The 21,931-nt window shown below is 45.0% G+C and overlaps 2 protein-coding genes across 2 annotated transcripts; both read right to left on the reverse strand.

Moving 5' to 3' along the window:
- Positions 1 to 15,682: 15,682 nt before the first annotated feature.
- On the reverse strand, positions 15,683 to 16,939 carry LOC127329158 (protein ALP1-like). The gene has a single exon (XM_051355695.2). It carries the CDS (start codon positions 16,937 to 16,939, stop codon positions 15,683 to 15,685), a length of 1,257 nt encoding a protein of 418 aa, XP_051211655.2.
- Positions 16,940 to 19,526: 2,587 nt separating this feature from the next.
- LOC127329159 (AP2/ERF and B3 domain-containing transcription factor ARF14-like) lies at positions 19,527 to 20,048 on the reverse strand. Its single transcript, XM_051355696.2, has one exon. It carries the CDS (start codon positions 20,046 to 20,048, stop codon positions 19,527 to 19,529), a length of 522 nt encoding a protein of 173 aa, XP_051211656.2.
- Positions 20,049 to 21,931: the final 1,883 nt, after the last annotated feature.

Below are 21,931 nucleotides of genomic sequence, written 5' to 3' on the forward strand. Positions count from 1 at the left end.
TTCTATGGGGAATGGAATATCAAAATGATGAGGTTCTACATTATGAAAAGCTAGTAAACGAGAGGCGATGAGACCTCCACAAATTCCCCCTTTCTCACGGTTAGTAGCAAGTCTATAAGCTATCAATGCCCCCAAATTATAAGTCCTACTACTTTGCAGTGCCGCAGCTAGAAAAGCTAAATCCGGGATAGAAAGTTTACCACCAATCTTTTTAGCAAGAACGCATTTAGTAATAAAATAGGCAAAGTAGCGGATAGCCGGGAGCTGAATGCTAGTGATTTTACCACTATCCTCTGAGAAACTCCTTCCATAACAAATCATCTTGAAGAGGTCTAAGAGTTCTTGCGGCGATCCCCTTATCTTTTCGCATGATCCCCATTGCGGTACTCTTATTGCTGCACAAAAATCACTGAATGGCAAGTTGACAGCTTTGTTGTAAATTTTATACTGGACCGTGGGGTTAGATCGCGACCAATTGAACTTAAAGTCCTGCACAAAAGACATAGTTAATTTTGCATATTGTCTTGGCTCTCCCTCAACAAAGTCACTCAGCCCTGCACGAGAAATTAGACTTTGAACATCTTCAAATATTCCCGCGCTTCTCATGAAATCTGCACATGGGTAGTAGGAGGGGTATACTCCCTCTTCACGATTGACTCTCATAACTTGTTGGACTTCCAATTCTTGTTGGTTCAATTGATATCTATTCCACTCCATTTTCTGAAATTTCAACAAACAATATAAAAATTTGATTTGGTGACATGTAATCAAGGGGAACTACTATAGAAACTTGCTAGAGTACTAATCATGCATCAAAACTAGTTTATACAACTTAGAACAAGCATGCAAGCTCACTAAACATGTTACCTACAGCAGCAAAATATTCAAGATATACTCAACCAAACAAAATTCTACTTGGATCATTGGAGGAGTCACATACCAAGGAGCAAATGTGCCAAATTTCAGCAAGAAATCTGGGCTGAGCAAAGAGATCGAAAAATCCTGAGCTCTTGAGCAAAAACGCGAGTGAGAGGAAGCTGGTTCGAGTTTTTTCGGGAGAGAGAAGATGCTGGGAGAAAGAGATGAGATAGTGGGGCAAGGAGGGGCCCACACCACAGGGTGGCGCGCCCCCCTCCTTGGCCGCGCCGGCCTGTGGTGTGGCACCCTCTGGTGCCCCACTGGTCATCCTCTGGTGCTCCCAGGTGCCTCGTCGAAAAATAGGACCAACGGTATAATTTTTGTGAATTTTTGAAAACTTTGAAAAATGCACATTTCTGGGTATTTAGTTTATTATTACTGGCCAGGAAAAATTTTGAAATCTCCAATTAACTAAGGAACTTTGCAAATTAACAGTGCTACAACAACTAGAGCAAGTGGAGGAAGAAAGAAATGTTGTTTACCTCCTCTATGCATATAAAAGGTATTCGTTAACAAGGTTGATCAAGTCTTGCCACCAAATAAATTTTACATAGCATAAGAAGAAATAAACCTCAAATCAATCATGTTACCTTGAATTGTATTGATATGGATCCAATCACGAGAGTTTGATATTCTTCTTTAGGCTCACATATAGGACAATCAATAGTTCCCACTTTGATAGTTCTCGCATTAAAAATAGTATTGACTCCACATACTTTATCAATCTTCTTGGGGAAATAAAAGGTATGCTCCCTATCATCAACATTGAAAGTAACCTTTCCTTTATTGCAATCAATAACAGCCCCTGCGGTGTTAAGAAAAGGTCTCCTAAGAATAATAGACATATTATCATCTTCAGGCATTTCCAACACAACAAAATCAGTTAATATCAAGCAGTTAGTAGTAACTTGAACAGGAACATCCTCACATATACCAACATGGATAGCAGTAGATTTATCAGCCATTTGCAAAGATATATTAGTAGGTATCAACTTATCTAAATAAATTCTCTTATAAAGAGAAAAAGGCATAACACTAACACCGGCTCCCAAGTCACATAGAGCAGTTTTAACATAATTATTCTTGATAGAACAAGGAATAGTAGGTATACCTGGGTCGCCCAACTTCTTTGGCACTTTGCCATTGAAAGAGTAATTAGCAAGCATAGTGGAAATTTCCTCATTGGGGATTTTCCTTTTGTTAGTAACAATATCTTTCATATACTTTGAATAAGGTGGCAATTTAATAGCATCAGTCAAAGGGATTTGCAAGAATAAAGGTTTCATCCAATCGCAAAATTTATTATAGTGTTCTTCTTCCTTTGATTTTAGTTTCTTAGCAGGAAAAGGCATTTGCTTTTGCACCCAAGGTTCTCTTTCATTACCATGTTTCTCAGCAATAAAATCTTCTTTAGTATACTTTTTATTTTTAGCATGCTTTTCAGGTTCTTCTTCAACCTCTTCTTTATCAGGAGCATCATTCTTATCATTATCATTATCATTATCATTATCATGTTCATTACCACTTTCAGTTTCAGCATCAGAAATAGAAATACTATTAGGATCATTAGCAGGTTCAGAGGATTCTACAACATTTTTATGTTTCTTCTTCTTTTTCTTCTTAGAAGGTGCACTAGGTTCAATGCGTTGAGAATCTTGTTCAATTCTTTTGGGATGCCCTTCAGGATATAGAGGATCCTGGGTAGAGACACCACCTCTAGTTGTTACTTCATAAGCATGTTTCTCTTTAGAATTATTCCCTAACAAGTCATTTTGCACTTTAGTGAGTTGATCTATTTGAGTTTGAACCATATGAAAATGTTTAACAAGCATCTTAACATCATTGGAGGTTCTTTCTACAATATCATGCAATTCACTAATAGCTCGAGAATTTTCCATTAAATGATTCTCTACTCTCATATTAAAGTTTTCTTGCTTAACAATATAATTATCAAACTCATCTAAGCATTGTGCAGGAGGTTTCGAATACGGAATATCTTCCCTAGTAAAGCGTTGAAGGGAGTTTACCTCAATCATGGATGAAGGGGGAATTATCTCACATACATCTTCTATAGGAGGTAAATTCTTCACATCTTCAGGTTTAATACCCTTCTCCTTAAGAGACTTCTTGGCTTCCCTCATATCTTCATCATTTAATTTAATCATACCCCTCTTCTTCAATATCGGTGTCGGGGTTGGTTCAGGTGTAGTCCAATCATCATGATTCCGGCCTATTTTAGCCAATAATTCTTCAGCGTCATCTGGAGTTCTTTTCCTGAAAACACAACCAGCACAACTATCCAGGTATGCCCTAGACTCAATGGTTAGTCCACTATAAAATATATCTAGTAAATCATGCTTTTCCAAATCATGATCAGGCCGAGCTCTAATAAGAGAGCAAAATCTCGCCCAAGCCTCAGGCAATTTCTCTTCATCCTCCTGGTTAAAATTATAAATTCTCTGCAAAGCAATATGTTGAGCACTAGCAGGAAAGTACTTACGGAAGAAAACATCAAGCAATTCTTTTGGACTTTTAATAGAATTAGGTGGCAAACTATTATACCAAGTTTTAGCATCATCCTTTAATGAGAATGGAAAATTTTTAGCAACAAAGTAAGTACGCATCTTGACATCATCAGAAAACAAGCTACTTAGAGTAGATAACTCAATCATGTGTTCAACAGCACTTTCTTTTTCAGTACCACAAAAGGGTGTTTTCTCAACAATAGCTATATGAGATAGATCAAGAGAAAAATCATCATCTTTATCCTTAATGTTTATAGGAGATGTGGCAAACTTAGGATCAGGAGACAGTTTATATCTAACAGCATGTTCTGCAAGCAACTTTTTAATTTTTCTTGCATCAGTAGTAGCATTGCATTTTTCAATAAAATCATCATTAAGCTCCACATAATCTTCATCAGGATCATCACTAAAATAATCAAGTTCAGGTGAATTAACAGGTGTAGTAGCATTAGGAGTTTCAGTATTTTCAATTTGTCTAGACCTAGCAATTGTAGCATCTAGAAAGGATCCCAATGAACCACTATCATCAAGCACAGCAGAAATATTATCAATATTATGAGAGTTTTCAGATTCAGCAGAAGTACCCGCATGTGAAGCATGTGGCGGTGAAACAAGTTTATCAATCACAGACGGTGAATCAAGTGTAGCGGAGGTACTCAGAATTGTACCTTTTCTTGTAGTGGATGGCAATATGGCGATCTTAGTATCGCGAGGTTTACCCATGATGGAGAATTTGCAGCGAACAATATCAATCCAAGTGAACTTCCAAATAAAGCTATGCTCCCCGGCAACGGCGCTTTAAAATAGTCTTGAAGAACCACAAGTATAGGGGAAAGCAATAGTCTTCGAGGTAAGTAAAACGAAATTTATTGAAACGACACAAGGAGACACAAAGAACACTTGGAAGTCTTAACAGCGGAGTTGTCAATTCAGCTGCACTGAAACAGACTTGCTCGCAAGAGTTTATCAAGAGTAACAGTTTTATAGCAAGAGTGATAGTGAAATAACAAAGCAGAGTAACAGAGACAGCAGTAGTGATTTTAGTAAACAGCAGGATTAAAATACTGTAGGCACGGGGACGGATGACGGGCGTTGCATGGATGAGAGAAACTCATGTAACAATCATAGCAGGGCATTTGCAGATAATAATAAAACGGTGTCCAAGTACAAAGCAATCAATAGGCATGTGTTCCAATTATAGTCGTACGTGCTCGCAATGAGAAACTTGCACAACATCTTTTGTCCTACCAGCCGGTGGCAGCCGGGCCTCAAGGGAAACTACTGGATATTAAGGTACTCCTTTTAATAGAGTACCGGAGCAAAGCATTAACACTCCGTGAACACATGTGATCCTCACATCGCTACCATTCCCTCCGGTTGTCCCGATTTCTGTCACTTCGGGGCCATCGGTTCCGGACAGCGACATGTGTATACAACTTGCAGGTAAGATCAATAAACAATGAATATCATGATGAAACAATAACATGTTCAGATCTGAGATCATGGCACTCGGGCCCTAGTGACAAGCATTAAGCATAACAAGTTGCAACAATATCATCAAAGTACCAATTACGGACACTAGGCACTATGCCCTAACAATCTTATGCTATTACATGACCAATCTCATCCAATCCCTACCATCCCCTTCGGCCTACAGCGGGGGAATTACTCACACATGGATGGGGGAAACATGGCTGGTTGATGTAGAGGCGTTGGCGGTGATGGCGGCGATGATCTCCTCCACTTCCCCGTCCCGGCGGAGTGCCAGAACGGAGACTTCTGGCTCCCGCGACGGAGTTTCGCGATGTGGCGGCGTTCTGGAGGGTTTCTGGCGACTTCGACTTCTCTCCGTGCGTTTTTAGGTCGAGGCCGATAAATAGTCCGAAGGAGGGCGTCGGAGGCCGGCCGAGGGGGCCACACCACATGGCCGCGCGGCCCCCCCTGGGCCGCGCCGGCCTATGGTGTGGGGCCCTCGGGCCTCCACCTTAATTGTCCTTCTGGCTCCGTCAGTTTTCTGGGAAAATAGGGCCTTCTGCATAAATTCCGAGGATTTTCCCGAAAGTTGGATTTCTGCACAAAAACGAGACACCAGAACAGTTCTGCTGAAAACAGCGTCAGTCCGTGTTAGTTGCATCCAAAATACACAAATTAGAGGCAAAACAATAGCAAAAGTGTTCGGGAAAGTAGATACGTTTTGGACGTATCATTACTCTGCTGCTGTTATTTCACTACTGCTACTGCTATAAAACTGTTACTACTGATAAACTCTTGCGAGCAAGTCTGTTTCCAGGTGCAGCTGAATTGACAACTCCGCTGTTAAGGCTTCCAAGTGTTCTTTGTCTCCCCTTGTGTCGAATCAATAAATTGGGTTATACTACCCGCGAAGACTGCTGCGATCCCCTATACTTGTGGGTCATCAAGATCAAGTTTCGGCGCCGTTGCCGGGGAGCATGGCTTTATTTGGAAGTTCACTTGGATTGATATTGTTCGCTGCAAATTCTCCATCATGGGTAAAGCTCGCGATTCTAAAGTCGCCATATTACCATCCACTACAAGAAAAGGTACAAATCTGAGTACCTCTGCTACACTTGATTCACCATCTGTGATAAGTCAACTTGTTTCACCGCCACAAGCTTCGCTTGGTGGTACGTCTGCTGAATCTGAAAACTCTCATAATATTGATAATGTTTCTGCTGTGCTTGATGATAGTGGTTCGTTGGGATCCTTTCTAGATGCTACAATTGCTAGGTCTATACAAATTGAAAATGCTGAAACTCCTAATAAAAATGCCACTACACCTGTTAGTTCACCTGAACTTGATTATTCTAGTGATGATCCTGATGAAGATTATGTAGAGCTTAATGATGATCTTATTAATAGATGCAATGCTACTGCTGATGCAAGAAACATTAAAAAGTTTCTCGCACAATATACTGTTAGGCATAAGCTATCTCCTGATCCTGAATTTGCCACATCTCCTATATGCATTAAGGATAAAGATTATGATTTTTCTCTTGATCTATCTCATATAGCTATTGTAGAGAAAGCACCCTTTTGTGGTACTGAAAAAGAAAGTGCTGTAGAACACATGAATGAACTTTCTTCTATGAGTAGCTTGTTTTCTGATGATGTCAAGATGCGTACTTACTTTGTCATTAAAATTTTTCCTTTCTCATTAAAGGATGATGCTGGGGTATAATAGTTTGCCTCCTGTTTCTATTAAAAGTCCATCTGACTTGCGTGATGTTTTCTTTCGAAAATACTTTCCTGCTAGTGCTCAACATGCTGCTTTACAGAGAATTTACAGATTTGATCAGGTAGATGAAGAGAAATTGCCTGCGGCATGGGCAAGATTTTGTTCTCTTATCAGAGCTCGACCTGGACATGATTTAGAAAAGAATGATCTACTTGATATATTTTATAGTGGACTAACCATTGAATCTAGAGCATATTTGGATAGTTGTGCTGGTTGTGTTTTCAGGAAAAGAACTCAGCATTTAAGTGAAGATTTATTGGCTAGAATAAGCCGGAATCATGATGATTGGAATACACCTGAACCAACTCCAACGCCAATATTGAAGAAGAGGGGTTTAATTGAATTGAATGATGATGATATGCGGGAAGCTAAGAAGTCTCTCAAGGAGAAAGGTATTAAATCCGAAGATGTGAAGAATCTACCTCCCATAGAGGATATATGTGAGATAATTCCCCCTTCACCCATGATTGAGGTAAACTCCCTTCAACGCTTTACTAGGGAAGATATTCCGTATTCAAAACCTCCTGCGCAATGCTTAGATGAGTTTGATAATTATATTGTTAAGCAAGAAAATTTTAATATGAGAGTAGAGAATCATCTAATGGAAAATTCTCAAGCTATTAGCAATTTGCATGATATTGTGGAGAGAACCTCCAATGATGTTAAGATGCTTGTTAAACATTTTCAAATGATTCAAACTCAAATTGATCAACTCACTAAAGTGCAAAATGACTTGCTAAATAATAATTCTAAAGAGAAACATGCTTATGAAGTAACAACTAGAGGTGGTGTCTCTACCCAGGATCCTCTATATCCTGAAGGGCATCCCAAAAGAATTGAACAAGATTCTCAACGAATTGAACCTAGTGCTCCTTCTAAGAAGAAAAAGAAGAAGAAGCATAAAAATGTTGTAGAATCCTCTGAACCTGTTAATGATCCTAATAGTATTTCTATTTCCGATGCTGAAACTGAAAGTTGTAATGAACATAACAATAATAATGATAATGATAAGAATGATGCTTCTGATAAAGAAGAGGTAGAAGATGAACCTGAAAAGCATGATAAAAATAAAAAGTATACTAAAGAAGATTTTATTGCTAAGAAACATGGTAATGAAAGAGAACCTTGGGTGCAAAAGCAATTGCCTTTTCCTGCTAAGAAACTAAAATCAAAGGAAGAAGAACACTATAATAAATTTTGCGATTGGATGAAACCTTTATTCTTGCAAATCCCTTTGACTGATGCTATTAAATTGCCTCCTTATTCAAAGTATATGAAAGATATTGTTACTAACAAAAGGAAAATCCCCAATGAGGAAATTTCCACTATGCTTGCTAATTACTCTTTCAATGGCAAAGTTCCGAAGAAATTGGGCGACCCAGGTATACCTACTATTCCTTGTTCTATTAAGAATAATTATGTTAAAACTGCTCTATGTGACTTGGGAGCCGGTGTTAGTGTTATGCCCTTTTCTCTTTATAAGAGACTTTATTTAGGTAAGTTGATACCTACTGATATATCTTTGCAAATGACTGATAAATCTACTGCTATTCATGTTGGTATATGTGAGGATGTTCCTGTTCAAGTTACTAATAACTGCTTGATATTAACTGATTTTGTTGTGTTGGAAATGCCTGAAGATGATAATATGTCTATTATTCTTGGGAGACCTTTTCTTAACACCGCAGGGGCTGTTATTGATTGCAATAAAGGAAAGGTTACTTTCAATGTTGATGATAAGGAGCACACCGTCTATTTCCCCAAGAGGATTGACAAAGTATGTGGAGTCAATACTATTTCTAATGTGAGAACTATCAAAGTTGGAACTATCGATTGTCCTATATATGAGCCTAAAGAAGGTTATCAAAATCTTATGATTGGATCCATATCAATACAATTCAAGGTAACATGATTGATTTGAGGTTTATTTCTTCATATGTTATGTAAAATTTACTCGGTGGCAAGACTTGATCAACCTTGTCAACGAATACCTTTTATATGCATAGAGGAGGTAAACAACATCTCTTTCTCCCTCCACTCGTTTTATTTGCTGTAGCACTTTTGAATTGCAAAGTTCCTTAGTTAATTAGAGTTTTCAAAAAATTTCCTGGCCAGTAATAATAAACTTAATACCCAGAAATGTGCATTTTTCAAAGTTTTCAAAAATTCACGAAAATTATACCGTTGGTCCTATTTTTCGAAGAGGCACCTGGGAGCACCAGAGGATGACCTGTGGGGCACCCCAGGGTGCCACACCACCAGCCAGCGCGGCCAAGGAGGGGGGCGCGCCACCCTGTGGTGTGGGCCCCTCCTTGCCCCACTACTTCATCTCTTCCTCCCAGACTCTTCTCTCTCCCGAAAAAATCAACACCAGTTTCCTCTGACTCGCATTTTTGCTCAAGAGCTCAGGATTTTTCGATCTCTTTGCTCAGCCCAGATTTCTGTCTAAAATTTGGCACATTTGCTCTCCGGTATGTGACTCCTCCGCCTATCCAAGTAGAATTTTGTTTGGTTGAGTATATCTTGAATATTTTGCTGCAGTAGGTAACATGTTTAGTGAGCTTGCATGCTTGTTCTAAGTTGTATAAACTAGTTTTGATGCATGATTAGTACTCTAGCAAGTTCCTATAGTAGTTCCCCTTGATTATATGTCACCAAATCAAGTTTTATATCACTTGTTGAAAAATTTCAGAAAAGAAAGATGAAGAAGTTCAACTTTGGAGAATTGTTCAAGAGAGGAACAACCAGCACCGGGAGGCCTTCTAGGACCGCCACCCGACTTAGGCGATCGTACAATGAGGATATCATCGCGCCTAGCTTCGCGCCCGAAGAGGACAATGGAGCTCCTAATGCTTCATCTTTCCCTTGTTATGATTTTCTGACAAATGCAGAGATATTGGATGATTTCTTCACCCTTGTCAACAGGGCAGGCTTAGCCACTTATGTGGGAGATGAAAGGGAGCAATACTACATGCTCACCAAAATTTTCGTCGAGAGCTTCAAGTTCCACAACAAGCAATATGAGCCGACAGTTGCATTCAAGATCTATGGTAATCCTGTTACTATGGAATTGGAAGATTTTTGTCGTGCATTGGATATTGCCCCTGTAGGTACAGCAAGGAGGATTGATGACAACCCCCGGGACCTGTTGGAGCTCTATCGAGGGATCACCGATGATGATTGTCACACCATTCAGCGTGGCAAGATAAGGAACATTCAACTCCCCGCCATTAAATATTTTGCATATTACATTGCTACTAGCATTCTTGGTAGGGAGAACACTAGCAATATTTCTATTTACCATCTTGCTTTCTTGAATACTGCACTTACTGGACGGACATCTTATCATCTTGGTTCTCTTATTGCTCGCCGCCTGTCTAACAGGGGGCCTATTTTTGGAGGAACTATTGCATTGCGCATTTTAACACATTTAAGACTTCCTCTAGATTCTAATGATGTGCCATTAACCCCTAGGAGGCTTGATATTGCTGCTATAAAAAGCCATCATTTTGTTACCACTGACTCCACTTTAGATAACATGGTCTATAGAATGCTGTTTGCTGACGGGGATGAGAAGGAAATCCCTCTTCCCCAGCCGGGTTTGTTCAGTATTGACAGGGAACCATGGTCGCGCACTAAGGAGGAGGTGGAGGAAAAGATGAAGATACAAGACTTCCACCAGCAGCATGACTCCGAGGACGCCGAGCCCTCCTACGACTACACCGTCACGTATCCGGGTGCTTCTTCTAGCACATACCCGGAATATGATCCATCTTCGTCGTACTACGGAGATACTACCTCATGGCCTCGATGGGATTGAACTCCACTTAGGCCAAAAGCCTAAGCTTGGGGGGAGGTATACCGGCATCACTCATTCTTTGCATATTATGATTGCTGGATACGTGTATATACTTGTTTAGTTTGTTTGAGTGGTTTTCTAATGAGAGAAAGATGATATTTGGGGAAGTGCTGCCTAAAAACAGATTCTGGACTGTTACCGAAAAAATTCCGACAAATAGCCAAAACAGTATTTCGCGAAGCCAATTTTTGTGCATGTTCCCCAGGTTGTTATCTAACTTTCATTAGTTGAACACTTTTCGATTTGAGCAGTGGAAGAATTTATTAAAAATCGGGTACTGTACTGCTGTCAAGTTTGACGAATTTCTGCTGCTTTGTGTTTATGTGAGTCTTCTAGTTTGCCTATTCTTGTTTTTGCTTTGTTTCTTTCCCAAAACACAAAAAGACCAAAAATATTTCTGTTGTTTCTCTTCATAATTTGTTTGCTTTGGTTTCTTGCATTTATTTCGCTTTATTTGCTATTGCTAGTTTGCTATAAGAAAACCCAAAAAGATTTTGCTTTGTTTGCTTGTTTCCTTTTGTTCTTGTTCTCAAACTCGAAAACACCAAAAATATTTGTTGTTCTTCTTTGGTTTGTAAAGTTCATTATGAGTTCAATGTTCTTCGGTGGCTGGAGCGTGGTTTTCATTTCATATTATCCAAGCTACACAAGTGAAAGGCAATAATGACGATCTACGACAATTGGATTGTGGTGAGAGGCTGGTATGAACTCTATTTGTTTTCATTTTTGTACATATACTCATCCATGTGAGCATGCTTAGTTGGTTCATGTGAGGTATATGTTATTTGAGAAAGTCTAGTAGTTTATGATCTCTCATGTTTAGCTCCAATCTATTAATATGAGTAGCATGTCATGGATGTTTGCTTGCATTGTTTTATTCATAAGTAGGTATGGCATTGTGGTATCCTCCTCTGAATAATTCATTTATATCGACTTGGCACATGCTCACGCATGCATAAGACTGAACCAAAGTCAATTAAGCCTCGATGATTTATATTGCTTCAGAGTTCTTGTATCACTTTTATGCCTCCGTTAATTTATTTTGCCGCAAGCATGATTATGACAGTTACTGCTCTCTTGATTTGTCGCTTCCTAGTCTATTGCTAGCCTTCACTTGTACTGAGCGGGAACGCTGCTCGTGCTTCCAAACACCTGAAAACCAAGTTGTTCCAAAGTGTCCACCATAAATACCTATGCATGGCATTTCAAACCATTCCAAGTAAATTCTCATGCGCTACCTTTAAAACCTTCAAAATGCTTCTAAATTTGTGTTAATGTTTCATAGATCATGAGGAAGTATGTGGTGTTTAACTTTCAACCTTATCATTTACTTTTGACGGACTTTCATTATGGACTAGTGGCACATCCGCTTATCCAATAATTTTGCAAAAAGAGCTGGCAATGGGATTCCCAGTCCCAAATTAATTAAATTAAATAGACACTCCTCCATGGTATGTGATCGTTGGATGGCACCCGAAGGATTCGGTTAGCCATGGCTTGTGTAAGCAAAGGTTGGGGGGAGTGTCATCATAATAAAACTAAAATAAAAAGGCACTCCTTCATGGTATATGATTGTTGGCAGGCACCCGAAGGATTCGGTTAGCCATGGTTTGTGAAAGAAAGGTTGGAAGGAGTGCCACATAAACATAAAAATAATTCATGGGAGCCGCTCTTGGAAGTCCGGTTGGCGAGGTAGTTAGTGTACCCATTACCATTCGTTGACAACAACAAACACCTCTCAAAACAATTTTATTCCTGTTTTAAAAATGAAAAGCTCTAGCGCATGTTAATCCCTGCTTCCCTCTGCGAAGGGTCAATCTTTTACTTTTGTGTTGTGTCTCCATTCTTTCTTTGAGCACTATCTTGGGAGCACAACTGTCATTCTTAGTATAATATGCTTGTCTCAAAATATGATTGATTGTGGTGTAACTTTGATGCTTTTATCTTTGACAATCACTACTTCTAGTCTTTCTATGAACTCCAGAGGTGCCTGGGCATTTATGTTTTGCCGATCAAATACGGGCAAGCGAGATACCACTTTATCATACTCTCTTATGAACATTGCAATCCTGCTTATATACATGATTCATGATGCTTATTATTAATTATTGGTACCTCTCCATGATTGACATAGCTGTTAGATGATCTTATTTGCATGTATCTCATTATGAACCGCTTAAGTATTGGCCATAGCATGAGAATATATACATCATATGAGCAAATGTGTTCGTGAAAGTTCTTTTATCGCTCAGTTGTTAACTGAATTGCTTGAGGACAAGCAATAAGCTAAGCTTGGGGGGAGTTGATACGTCCAAAACGTATCTACTTTCCCGAACACTTTTGCTATTGTTTTGCCTCTAATTTGTGTATTTTGGATACAACTAACATGGATTAACGCTGTTTTCAGCAGAACTGTTCTGGTGTCTCGTTTTTGTGCAGAAATCCAACTTTCGGGAAAATCCTCAGAATTTATGCAGAAGGCCCTATTTTCCAAGAATAATGACGAAGCCAGAAGGACAAGTCAGGTGGAGGCCCGAGGGCCCCACACCATAAGGCGGCGCGGCCTAGGGGGGCCTGCGCGGCCCTATGGTCTGGCCCCCTCGGCCGGCCTCCGACGCCCTCCTTCGGACTATATATTGCCTTCGACCTAAAAACGCACGGGGAGAAGTCGAAGTCGCCAGAAAGCCTCCAGAACGCCGCCACATCGCGAAACTCCGTCGCGGGAGCCAGAAGTCTCCGTTCTGGCACTCCGCCGGGACGGGGAATTGGAGGAGATCATCGCCATCATCACCACCGACGCCTCTCCATCAACCAGCCATGTTTCCCCCATCCATGTGTGAGTAATTCCCCCGCTGTAGGCCGAAGGGGATGGTAGGGATTGGATGAGATTGGTCATGTAATAGCATAAGGTTGTTAGGGCATAGTGCCTAGTGTCCGTAATTGGTACTTTGATGATATTGTTGCAACTTGTTATGCTTAATGCTTGTCACTAGGGCCCGAGTGCCATGATCTCAGATCTGAACATGTTATTGTTTCATCATGATATTCATTGTTTATTGATCTTACCTGCAAGTTGTATACACATGTCGCTGTCCGGAACCGATGGCCCCGAAGTGACAGAAATCGGGACAACCGGAGGGGATGGTAGTGATGTGAGGATCACATGTGTTCACGGAGTGTTAATGCTTTGCTCCGGTACTCTATTAAAAGGAGTACCTTAATATCCAGTAGATTCCCTTGAGGCCCGGCTGCCACCGGCTGGTAGGACAAAAGATGTTGTGCAAGTTTCTCATTGCGAGCACGTACGACTATAATTGGAACACATGCCTATTGATTGCTTTGTACTTGGACACCGTTTTATTATTATCTGCAAATGCCCTGCTATGATTGTTACATGATTTTCTCTCATCCATGCAACGCCCGTCATCCGTCCCCGTGCCTACAGTATTTTAATCCTGCTATTTACTATAATCACTACTGCTGTCTTTGTTACTCTGCTGCTGTTATTTCACTACTGCTACTGCTATAAAACTGTTACTACTGATAAACTCTTGCGAGCAAGTCTGTTTCCAGGTGCAGCTGAATTGACAACTCCGCTGTTAAGGCTTCCAAGTGTTCTTTGTCTCCCCTTGTGTCGAATCAATAAATTGGGTTATACTACCCGCGAAGACTGCTGCGATCCCCTATACTTGTGGGTCATCAGGAGCCGCCTGTCAGTGATGCCAGGGCGCCGCGCGGGATATTTTACCGCCACGACGCCGGGCTGGAAACTCTCCCGCAACGACGCCGCACGGGAAATTCTCCCGCCACGATGCCACACAGGAGGTTTCCCGCCTCGTCGTCGGTCTATATTATCCCTTCTCCCCCGCCTCATTGGTGCAAAAACCCTAGAAAATAGCACAATGTTCGATTCGTGGGAGGAGGCGACGCTAGAGGCGGCCGTAGAAGTCGTGGAGGCGGACCTGCAGCTCGCAGAGTATGAGGCGTGGGAGGAGGCGGCGCTAGCGGCGACCGTAGATGCCTTTGTCGCGGACGAGCGGCAGGGCCAGGAGGTGGAGCGGCGGGAGCACGAGGGGGCGGAGCGGCGGGAGCGCGAGGATGCGCGGCGATGCCGGGAGGCGGAGCGGTAGCGCCAGTGGGAGGCGCGCCAGCAGCAGGGATGGGAGTAGCTTGCGCTGCGGCGGTTGATGCGGGAGGAGATGCAGCGTCAAGATGAAGTCTACGAGCGGCAGCGTTTGGCGGAGACGCAGCTCTGGCTACAGAGGCAGGAGTTGGATCACCATTAGCGGCGGGAGGAGCTGGAGCACCAGCTGCGTCAGGAGGCGGTGGCCGCAGATAGATCCGCCTACTTGACGTTCATGGCGGAAAGAGCAGCGGGGGACCGACGACGGAGGAGCAGCGGAGAGAGCAGGGGAGAGAGCACAGGAGAGAGCTACGGGTGATCGTCCACCTCCATAGAGCCGGGTGGCCAGTAGGTCGTAGGCTAGAGATAAGCAGGTTTCTCATATCATCCGGGGTCGAGGAGTGACTAATGTTTTAATCGGATTTATCCTAAAATAGTATTCATTCTTCAATGTTGAATGACATTAAAATGAAACTACACTATGAATATTTAGTTTTTGTAAAATCCTATCGGGGCCACCAGTTTGAGGGCGTTGGTGTGGAAACATCCCCCAAATAGAGGATGCAGTGCCGGCGTCCTCCATACGGTAGTGCCGACTCCCCTGCCGGCGCCTATTTGAGCCCCCGGTGGAGATGCTCTAAGAGTCAATTTGGCGGTTTGAAATACTGTCCACCGCTAGAGGTAGCCTAAGTCAGGCTTGTGCCAATGCACCACACTACTATAGCCTGCCACATCAGCTTTTTTCCTCACTCTCACCCCACTGTCACCCCACTCTCACCCCACGGTGCCAATGCACAGGCTATAGTGCCAGCTCTCACTTCTCTCTCCTCCACATCAGCTTTTCTCTCTCCTCGACATCAGCATTTCTTTTTCAGATTACAACATTAAAAATAATGCAAGGAAATTATTTTATTGAACTAAAATTGTTACCGATTACATGATAAAAAAATTTACATACAAATTTGAAAAGATTACATAAAAATTTGAAAAAATTACATAATCTAGGCATTAGCCCACACATGCTCAATCAAATCATGCTGGAGCTGTGTATACATCGGTGAGTCCCTCATTTCGTTGTCCATCTGAATCCTGGCTGCTAGGCTTGGTGGTGCATGGTTGTGTATTGCAGGGCCGACATTGGAATCAACTGTCTCATAGATGTTCTCCAAATTTGTACCATGCTCATCGTCGATGATCATGTTGTGCAGAATGACACATGCACGCATGATCAACCCAAGAGTACGCCTCGAGTAGGAGCGTCTCGGAACTGCTAGAATGTTGAACCTAGCCTTCAGCACTCCAAAGGCACACTCGACATCTTTGCGCCAAGCTGATTGAGCAGCAGTGAACAGTCGATGCTTTTCACATTGTGGAAGAGTAACACCTTTCATGAACACCGGCCAGGAGGGGTAGATGCCGTCGGCAAGGTAGTAACCATAGTTGTACTCGTGTCCATTCACCGTGATGTTCACTACAGGTGCTTCTCCCCTAAGCACATCAATGAACAACGGCGACTGGTTGAGTACATTGATGTCGTTGTTCGACCCGGCCACTCCAAAAAAGGCATGCCAGATCCAACGATCATACGACGCAACGGCTTCTAAGATTATGGTAGGGTGTTTGATGTCTCCCCTTGTGAATTGACCAGCATGAGCCACTGGGCAGTTCCTCCACTGCCAATGCATGCAATCGATGCTCCCTAACATGCCCGGAAAGCCACGCTCCTCGGCTTTTGCTAACAGACGCTGAGTATCCTCGACATTTGGTCGATGGCAAAATGTCTCCCCGTAACAGTCAATGATGCCTTCACAGAATCTATCTAGACAATCTGATGAAGTTTGTCTAGCTAACTTAAGCCACTCATCTATCGTATCTGCAGCGGCTCCATAAGCTAACAGACGCAAAGCCGCAGTACACTTTTGTAGGGGAGAAAAACCAGCACGGTTGAGAGCATCAACTCTTTGGATGAAATACGGAGAATATTCACCCAATCTATCCACAATGCGCAGAAAAAGGGATCGCCTCATCCGATACCTTCGCCGAAAGAAGCTCGGAGGATAATTGCAGGGGTCGGCGAAGTAGTCCTCGAAGAGCCGATCGTGGGCACCCAGATGATCACGCCTGATGAACTCTCGGCGGCGTCGCGGTCGTCTTGGCTCCGCCTCCTCGTTGAGCATCTCCTCCTCATACTCCGCCTGGAATGCATCGATCATATCACCCTCCATTCCGTCGCTCGAATTGCTGCTAGATGAAGACATGGCGTTGAGAGGAGTGGAAATGGAGAGTGGAGCTGATGAAGTGAGGTGTGCAATGAGTGAAACCATATGGGGGTATTTATAGGGGGTGGGGATGAAATTTTGCCGTTTTTGAAACCCAACGGCTAGCTGACGTGGACGAATCAGATCGCGCCACGCCAGCTAGCCGTTACACTCTCTCGCCCGCCTCTCGCCCGCTCTCGCCCGCCTCTCGCCCGCATCTCGCTTCGCTGGCCGCTTTCGCCTCTCTCTCGCTTCGCCTCTCGCCACTCTCGCCCCCGGCTCTCGCTTCGCCCGCCAACGCTTGCCGCTTCACTCTCGCCCGCCTCTCGCCTCCCTCTCGCCCCCAGCGCGGGCGGTAGCTGGGCGGTAGCGGGCGATACCGCCGGGCGCCCGAGCCACCGCCCCGCGCTCTCGTCTCGCCCGCCTCTCGACCGCCTCTCGCCCCGTCGCGGGCGGTATCGCCTCCACTACCGCCCGCGTTGGCACCAGCCTCATAGTACTACGAGTAGTGTGTAGGATTGTCCCCCAAAAAAATCCTGAAAAAAAGAAAGAATGATCGGTCTAGCAGTAGTTCACTCGAGACGAGGTTTTGGACTTTTCTCGATACTCCATTTTGGCAAGCTAGCTATATTCCGTTTTCAACAATGGGATCACCTTTCGGTTTTCACTAAACATGGGGACACCTACCTAATTGTGAATCTTCTGAGAACCAATCATCTTTCTTGTCCCACTCTCATTCTGTAGTGGAGCAACTTTTTTGGGTAGACAGTGAGATATACCTTCGATTTGCCCGATTATATGTTGGCAGGTACAATTTTCTTATATCTTGCTTGAACCACCAAGCTAGTAATATTGGACGTAGACTTCTTTTTAGGGAGGTTTTGGCTGTAGAGTTATTGTGGCCTAATACAAGAAAAGCTGGATCAATGCGCGCAGAAAGATTCATGTAGTGCCTGGACAAGTTTGGTGCGGTTAGCTAGCCTCAATTTCTTTTTGTGAATTATTCCTTGGAGAATCCACCGTCACTTTCGGGGCCTGATTTTGCCCGCTGGAACGGTACATCAAGGAATCGGTACTATCGAGCGATGTCTACTGTCTATTAATAGAACTTTATTGAAGTTATTATTTTTAGGGGGAGTAGTAAAGTTGTGTTGGTTAGAGGCTGGCCAATTTAGAGTTCCTTATTATTTTACTACTAGCTTGATGGAAGTTCAACTTGTTATTATCTAATTTTATGAATAGTTTTCAAGTCCAAATTTCAAAGAAAAATCAAAACCACTAAGTAGCACCTCAAGAAGCTAGCAGATGTACGACTCGGTTTCCAAGAGTGTAAGCTCCTACATTGGAAAAATATTACGAATAATGAAAAGTACGGGAAAAGCAGGCACATATTTGTTCAAATATTGAGACCTACCAATTGCGCGAGACTTTTAAAAGTCCACAACTTTTTATTTTTTTTACAGATTTCTACTAACATTGCGCCACTACCTCCAGTTCGAATTAGTCGACGCGCGGCACAGTACATGCATGCATCCAATCAGCCTAGCTCTGCGTCGATTAAAAGCGATCAGAGGAAGTAGTTGTTTGCATTGTGCAATAATGCTAGCTAGGTTAAAGAAGTTTCTGATATGCATGGGCCTCTGTTAGGTTGGTGTGGCAAGGAGCTGTTGGACAGTGGCCCCTCAAGTGTGTCGTCGCGGCGGGACGCCTCATCCTCTTCGGCTAGCGGTCATGGCCTCCACCTGCGTCGGCTAGGGCTCCCCATGGCCGCCGCCCGGCCCCGATGTGTCCTACAGCAGTAACCATGCAGACCTCCGGCTCTGATTAAGGAGTGAATATGTTGCGATATCTCATTGTGTTCAAGGTTTACCAAATCTTTAGATTACTTATAGTGAAAGTAATATAAGGTAGTGTCATATATTGTTACTCTATGTTATTACATTCGTCGTGCATAGTATCATAGTGGTGGTAACTTGGAATAGTACGTCGTTTATTAATGTATAACTCGTTCATTTTTATGACAACATAGTTAGTTACCACTAGCCTTTCTCTACTCATTTAATAACATGTCATATCATCAAAATATCTAGTTGCACTGCATGCTGGTGCATGTTACCACCTAAGTTACTTTCACTATTAGAGCATCACTAGTAGAGCCCCTAAACTCTCAAATCTTCAAAACACTTCAAGGATTGAGAATGGGCATTTTTTGGCACTTTTAAGGGGTGAAAAACATGGACTAGAACCCTCAAACCCTTAAAAGTGAGGATTCAGGGCAAAGACTAGGAACTCTCAAACCAAACCTTAAAAACATTCATGATATATCACAGTTGTTCATCGGTAGACACTGATATTGACACTAGGTAGATAGTTCATCGGTAGACACTGACACTAGGTAGATAGTTCATCGGTAGACACTGACACTGACACAAGGTAGATAGTTCATCGGTAGACACTGACACTTACACTAGGTAGATAGTTCATTGGATCGTCGAAATCTAGGGTTTATCCCAGAAGTCCTCATCGAAATCGGAGCTGTCGCCATCCTCCGGGCCTTCTTGGTGGCTTCCTCCGTGGCATCCTCCGCCTACAGATCCGCGACCATCTTGTCGCACCAATCGGGATCGTCGTCATCAGAGCTATCGTCAAATACGATAGTGGGAGGCGGCGCCGAGGATGAAGACGGACGAGCAGCGGCTGCCGCAGCTCGCTGCGCCGCCAGTTGCGCGTAGAACTCGAGCTCCTCTGCGACGTGTTGCGGATGCGCCACACAAAAGGTGGCCATTTCCGCCTCATCGCGGTTCCGGATGGACATCCGCATGTATTCCCGGTGGACGGTGCGCTCCTCGGCGCGGGTAACGACGCTGAACGTCGGAGCCACGAACTCGGTTGCCGCGAGGTTGTCGACGTCGAAGAAGTTCCGTGGCCCGGCGGCGCCATCGTAGCGCCACACCATGACGTCGTACGCGCGGGCGGCGAGTTCGGCCGAGTCGAAAGTCCCGAGCCAAAACCGCTCGCCGCCGCGCAAGATCTCGGCGCCCCACCGGCCGGAGAGGCGGAGCCGCACGCCGTGGTAGCCGGTGGAGAGCGCGGCAGGGCGCGGCGGCATCTCGACCACAGGCGGAGGCGCGACGGGGTGGCGGCCTATTTGGCTCGGGCGCAGGCGGAGGCGGGCGACGAGGGTCGGCGGCGAGGCGGGGCGGCGCGCCCGGCTCGGGGAGGTGCGGGAGGAGGCGGGCGGCAGGGGCGACTAGGGGGCGGCCGCGGCGGCTCAGGAGGTCGCGACGCGGGGCGGCGGGCGGCGGAGAGGCGCGGATCCGGGGGCGGGGGAGCTCGCGGCGGCGGCATGGGTCGAGGGGAGGCGGGTGGCGGCCGGAATCGCGGCGGGAGACGGGCGGCGGCGCGGAGGTGGGAGGTTGGGAGGGGAAATTTCCCTCCCGCGTGACGAGGAAGAGGAGTGCGGGTTGGGGGCTGTTTGGCCTCCCCAACCCCTACTTCTACAGGTTGAAAATGGGTTTGAGGGTTCGACCCTTAAATTTTTTTAGGGTTTAAGAGTTTAGGGGTTCTAGTCTACGCTTTTTTTTGGCGAACTGTATAAAAAAATTATTTTTGAGGATTTGAAGGTTTATGAGCAATACTAGTGATGCTCTTAGTAGTCTTATTCTCCACTCAGTCTGAGTAGTGGTTAGCACTTCTGCTCACGGCATCAGGGCATCTCCAGCGGCACGACGCAAACGGACGCTAAGCGACCGTTTGTGTCCGCTGTGACCGAAAATGCGTCGTGTACCACCTCCAGCGGCGCGACGCAAAGTGACCGGGCCGTCCGCGGAGACGCAAACCTGGCCCAAATATGCGCCAGGTTTGCGTCTCGGCGGACTCTCGGCGGTCGCGGAAAATGTCCGCTCGGTCCTTGCACGGGCCCACCTGGCAGCGGCACAACTACTTCGTCTTCCGTGGCATTACTTCCGGGCGGCGCGCTGCATCCTTTGCAGGGCCGCGTTAATGGCGTGCATCGGCTTCCGCGACCGTGCGCAGCGTCGATGCGTCTTCTCCGCTAGTACTGGCACCGACGCATCGCTTCGGCAGTCTGCGGCCGCGTTAATGGCGAAGCCTCGCGTGCCGCGCGTAGTAATGGCGATGCCCCGCGTGGCGCGGCCGTCACCCTATCTCCGACCTATATAAACAGGGGCGCAAGCATCTCATCTCCTCCCCACTAAACCCTAGCCGCCGCTTCCGCTCAGCCCTAGCAGATCCTCCATGAGCAGCGCCGGACACGGCCAGGCTGCCGTGCCTCGACCTCCACCTTCACCTCCCACTCCACCTCCTCCGGCCTCGAGCTCCGACGACGAGTTCGACTCCGAAGACAGCACCGACCTCCTCCACCCGGTCAGGGACGCCGCGGCCCTGGCTGAAGCGAAGAAGGAAGCACAGGAGGAGCTGGCGGGCCACGCGGCGTTGGACGCCGAGCTAGAACAGCGCAGGCTGGTGGTTGCCGCTACAGCAGAGGACTCCGACTCGGAGATATCTTGGTCCTCCGATGACCCTGATGCGCCGACATCGGAGGAGAAGGCGGCGGAGCAGAGGGCCATCGTCGAGTCTTTCGAGACGCTCAAGGACGACGCCGCCAACGCGAGGCTGGAGCAGGCACTGAGCCAGGACGCGGCGGCGCACCGAGCCATAGCGGCCGCGCGGGAGGCGGCGGAGAAGCAGACGACGGAGCGACGCAACGACGGTGCCGGCCCGTCAGGAAGCAAGTAGTCTAGGCCTATAGATCTACTTTGTATAGTTTTTATGCATTTTTATGTAGTACTTTGAATGTTTTTAACTATGTTGCAATTCAAAAAATGGGTCGCCCCGGCGGAAGCACATCCAGACGCAAACGGACGCGCGGATAAAATATATCCGCGGGGCGACGCAAACGGACGCGCAGATAAAATATGTCCGCGGGGGATGCAAACGGACGCTCGCGATCACTTTTGGGCGTCCGAAATG

The sequence above is a fragment of the Lolium perenne genome, chromosome 2, assembly GCF_019359855.2.
Source record: "Lolium perenne isolate Kyuss_39 chromosome 2, Kyuss_2.0, whole genome shotgun sequence".
Taxonomy (NCBI): Eukaryota; Viridiplantae; Streptophyta; class Magnoliopsida; order Poales; family Poaceae; genus Lolium; species Lolium perenne.